The sequence below is a fragment of the Portunus trituberculatus genome, chromosome 2 (assembly GCF_017591435.1).
Source record: "Portunus trituberculatus isolate SZX2019 chromosome 2, ASM1759143v1, whole genome shotgun sequence".
NCBI lineage: Eukaryota > Metazoa > Arthropoda > Malacostraca > Decapoda > Portunidae > Portunus > Portunus trituberculatus.
The window spans coordinates 7467358-7471689 of record NC_059256.1 but is presented as its reverse complement, the minus strand read 5'-3'; the positions used below and the strand labels follow the sequence as shown (position 1 = coordinate 7471689).

Here is a 4332-nt window from a genome sequence, read left to right as displayed (position 1 = left end):
TGACATTGTTACGAGTTAATAAATCTTTTACGAGGGTCTTGGGAAGTTATTGGAAGTTTTCAAAGATATTATTATTATTCTATTTATTTATTTATTTGTTCATTAACGTTAGTCCTTCCTTACTCCTCGTTTACTGACTATCGTACATTCTTTGTCTAGATTAACGTACGCAGAAGGGACAACAGGTCTGCAGTAGAGAGAGAAAGAGAGAGAGAGAGTACTTTAGACCCTGTCACTGTATGGGTCACATCGGTTCAGTTACCCGGTGGACGTGGCACGGGGAGGGTGTGTGTGTGTCGCTGCTCTGTGGCCTTCTCAGTGCATCGTTACACACACACACACACACATACGCGCACACACGCAAACGCACGCACTCACAAGAATTCCCTTCGTTACGTGTGGGAAGCAGTGCGTGTGTGTTATTATCATTGGTGTGTGTGTGTGTGTGTGTGTGTGTGTGTGTTCCTTCCTTCCTCTCTTCCTTTCTAACTTTCCTCTCTCTCTCTCTCTCTCTCTCTCTCTCTCTCTCTCTCTCTCTCTCTCTCTCTCTCTCTCTCTCTCTCTCTCTCTCTTTATGGACGTCAACATGAACACAAGAACACACAGGTAAATATTTTGTTTGTTTGTTTATTTATATTTAAGTTTGTTAATACTCTCTCTCTCTCTCTCTCTCTCTCTCTCTCTCTCTCTCTCTCTCTCTCTCTCTCATTTTACTCATTTATTTTAACATATTCTATCTTTTTAATGTGTGTGTGTGTGTGTGTGTGTGTGTGTGTGTGTGTGTGTGTGTGTGTGTGTGTGTGTGTGTGTGTGTTTCAGATTGAGTGACCTTATCTCGTGGGTGTGTGTACCTGTGACCTTGTTCCTGTACCTGCACCTCGTCCTCACCCCCACAGGTAAGGTCAGGTCAAGCGAGGTCAATTATAGTAGTAGTAGTAGTAGTAGTAGTAGTAGTTGTTGTTGTTGTTGTTGTTGTTGTTGTTGTTGTTGTTGTTGTTGTCGTAGTAGTAGTAGTAGTAGCAGTAGTAGTAGTAGTAGTAGTAGTGGTGGTAGTAGTCGTAGTAGTTGTAGTAGAAAGTAATAATTCTCTCTCTCTCTCTCTCTCTCTCTCTCTCTCTCTCTCTCTCTCTCTCTCTCTCTCTCTCTCTCTCTACCCTCGTCTCCCCTTAAACAGACCCCCTGATCACCACCACCACCACCACCACCAGCACCAGCGTCAGAAAAGTGCCACCTCCTCTTAATGTGACCTCTCTCGCGCGCCCTGACCTCCTGCTGGTGACCCCGATCCTGCGCAGCGCCTCCACCACCCTCATGCACCTCCTCAAGCTGTTGGCGCCCCGCAGAGCCTTCACTTACACGCCAAAACAGAGGAAGAGAGCCGAGTTTGTACATATACCGGATGAAGAAATGCAGGTAAGGTTTTAGTGCAGTCTGCTTTGAAATGTATCCGTTTTCTTTCGTGTTACACTGCCCTGGGCACACCAAACTGTATCCCACTCCTGACACCAATGTTGCGCTGGCCTTGTATGTGTGTGCGCCTTTCTCACACACACACACACCAACTGTTACGATGTCCCAACTGCATATGTAACTCCACCGTGCCTCGCCACACTGCCACAGCGCCACCAAGACCTGACCCCAGTGTTAATTAGGCCGCCCTGGGCACGTTGCACTGTATTCCTCACCTGTGTTCATGTACTACAATGCCGTCACTGAGAGGCTTCGGGACAGTATGGAAGGGTACGCTGAGCAGAGGTTGTGGAAAGGATAAAGCTGAGCAGAGGTTGTGGAAAGGATATATAGCTGAGCAGTGGTTGTGGAAAGGATAAAGCTGAGCAGAGGTTGTGGAAAGGATATAGCTGAGCAGAGGTTGTGGAAAGGATATATAGCTGAGCAGAGGTTGTGGAAAGGATAAAGCTGAGCAGAGGTTGTGGAAAGGATAAAGCTGAGCAGAGGTTGTGGAAAGGATAAAGCTGAGCAGAGGTTGTGGAAAGGATAAAGCTGAGCAGAGGTTGTGGAAAGGATAAAGCTGAGCAGAGGTTGTGGAAAGGATAAAGCTGAGCAGAGGTTGTGGAAAGGATAAAGCTGAGCAGAGGTTGTGGAAAGGATAAAGCTGAGCAGAGGTTGTGGAAAGGATATATAGCTGAGCAGAGGTTGTGGAAAGGATAAAGCTGAGCAGAGGTTGTGGAAAGGATAAAGCTGAGCAGAGGTTGTGGAAAGGATAAAGCTGAGCAGAGGTTGTGGAAAGGATAAAGCTGAGCAGAGGTTGTGGAAAGGATAAAGCTGAGCAGAGGTTGTGGAAAGGATAAAGCTGAGCAGAGGTTGTGGAAAGGATATATAGCTGAGCAGAGGTTGTGGAAAGGATATAGCTGAGCAGAGGTTGTGGAAAGGATAAAGCTGAGCAGAGGTTGTGGAAAGGATAAAGCTGAGCAGAGGTTGTGGAAAGGATAAAGCTGAGCAGAGGTTGTGGAAAGGATATAGCTGAGCAGAGGTTGTGGAAAGGATAAAGCTGAGCAGAGGTTGTGGAAAGGATAAAGCTGAGCAGAGGTTGTGGAAAGGATAAAGCTGAGCAGAGGTTGTGGAAAGGATAAAGCTGAGCAGAGGTTGTGGAAAGGATAAAGCTGAGCAGAGGTTGTGGAAAGGATAAAGCTGAGCAGAGGTTGTGGAAAGGATAAAGCTGAGCAGAGGTTGTGGAAAGGATAAAGCTGAGCAGAGGTTGTGGAAAGGATATATAGCTGAGCAGTGGTTGTGGAAAGGATAAAGCTGAGCAGAGGTTGTGGAAAGGATATAGCTGAGCAGAGGTTGTGGAAAGGATATATAGCTGAGCAGAGGTTGTGGAAAGGATAAAGCTGAGCAGAGGTTGTGGAAAGGATAAAGCTGAGCAGAGGTTGTGGAAAGGATAAAGCTGAGCAGAGGTTGTGGAAAGGATAAAGCTGAGCAGAGGTTGTGGAAAGGATAAAGCTGAGCAGAGGTTGTGGAAAGGATAAAGCTGAGCAGAGGTTGTGGAAAGGATAAAGCTGAGCAGAGGTTGTGGAAAGGATAAAGCTGAGCAGAGGTTGTGGAAAGGATATATAGCTGAGCAGAGGTTGTGGAAAGGATAAAGCTGAGCAGAGGTTGTGGAAAGGATAAAGCTGAGCAGAGGTTGTGGAAAGGATAAAGCTGAGCAGAGGTTGTGGAAAGGATAAAGCTGAGCAGAGGTTGTGGAAAGGATAAAGCTGAGCAGAGGTTGTGGAAAGGATAAAGCTGAGCAGAGGTTGTGGAAAGGATATATAGCTGAGCAGAGGTTGTGGAAAGGATATAGCTGAGCAGAGGTTGTGGAAAGGATAAAGCTGAGCAGAGGTTGTGGAAAGGATAAAGCTGAGCAGAGGTTGTGGAAAGGATAAAGCTGAGCAGAGGTTGTGGAAAGGATATAGCTGAGCAGAGGTTGTGGAAAGGATAAAGCTGAGCAGAGGTTGTGGAAAGGATAAAGCTGAGCAGAGGTTGTGGAAAGGATAAAGCTGAGCAGAGGTTGTGGAAAGGATAAAGCTGAGCAGAGGTTGTGGAAAGGATAAAGCTGAGCAGAGGTTGTGGAAAGGATAAAGCTGAGCAGAGGTTGTGGAAAGGATAAAGCTGAGCAGAGGTTGTGGAAAGGATAAAGCTGAGCAGAGGTTGTGGAAAGGATAAAGCTGAGCAGAGGTTGTGGAAAGGATAAAGCTGAGCAGTGGTTGTGGAAAGGATATAGCTGAGCAGAGGTTGTGGAAAGGATAAAGCTGAGCAGAGGTTGTGGAAAGGATAAAGCTGAGCAGAGGTTGTGGAAAGGATAAAGCTGAGCAGAGGTTGTGGAAAGGATAAAGCTGAGCAGAGGTTGTGGAATAGTGCAAGTGAATACAAGAAGAAGAAGTGGAACAGTATTTCTGCGCCTCCCACACATCTTATCACTGACTCCTTGTTCTTACCGACTGTTCTCTGACTCACTGTTCCTCTTCATACATCTTACACCACTGTTACTGACCACACTCCTCCTTTCATACCGCATCTGTCACGGCTCAATCATCCTACTACACCACACAAGTCTTCTCACTCACCTCCGTCACGTTAAATAAGAGCCATAACACCACACTTCACAATAGAGGATTACACCATACAGGAAACACTATACTATCGGCTCTGCAACTCCCGCCAATAGTAGTAATAGTAATAGTAATAATGATAATAATAATGATGATAATAATAAACAGCAAAATAAAAATATAAAACTTTTCTCACCACCACCACCACCACCACCACCACCACCACCAGGAGGGAATCGTGAGGAACCTGTCTTTGGCCGCCACACCTGCTGCATATATGGAA

At 46.0% G+C, this 4332-nt stretch overlaps 1 protein-coding gene across 1 annotated transcript in view; it reads left to right on the top strand.

Moving 5' to 3' along the window:
- Window positions 1–580: 580 nt before the first annotated feature.
- LOC123504327 (heparan sulfate 2-O-sulfotransferase pipe-like) overlaps window positions 581–4332 on the top strand; it is a 6792-nt gene continuing 3040 nt past the window's right edge. The window contains 4 exon segments of the mRNA XM_045254761.1: window positions 581–606; window positions 820–896; window positions 1175–1413; window positions 4279–4332. The exon segment at window positions 4279–4332 is cut by the window's right edge and continues 26 nt beyond it. Of these exon segments, the coding sequence (XP_045110696.1) occupies window positions 587–606; window positions 820–896; window positions 1175–1413; window positions 4279–4332 (390 nt within the window). The 5' untranslated portion in view covers window positions 581–586.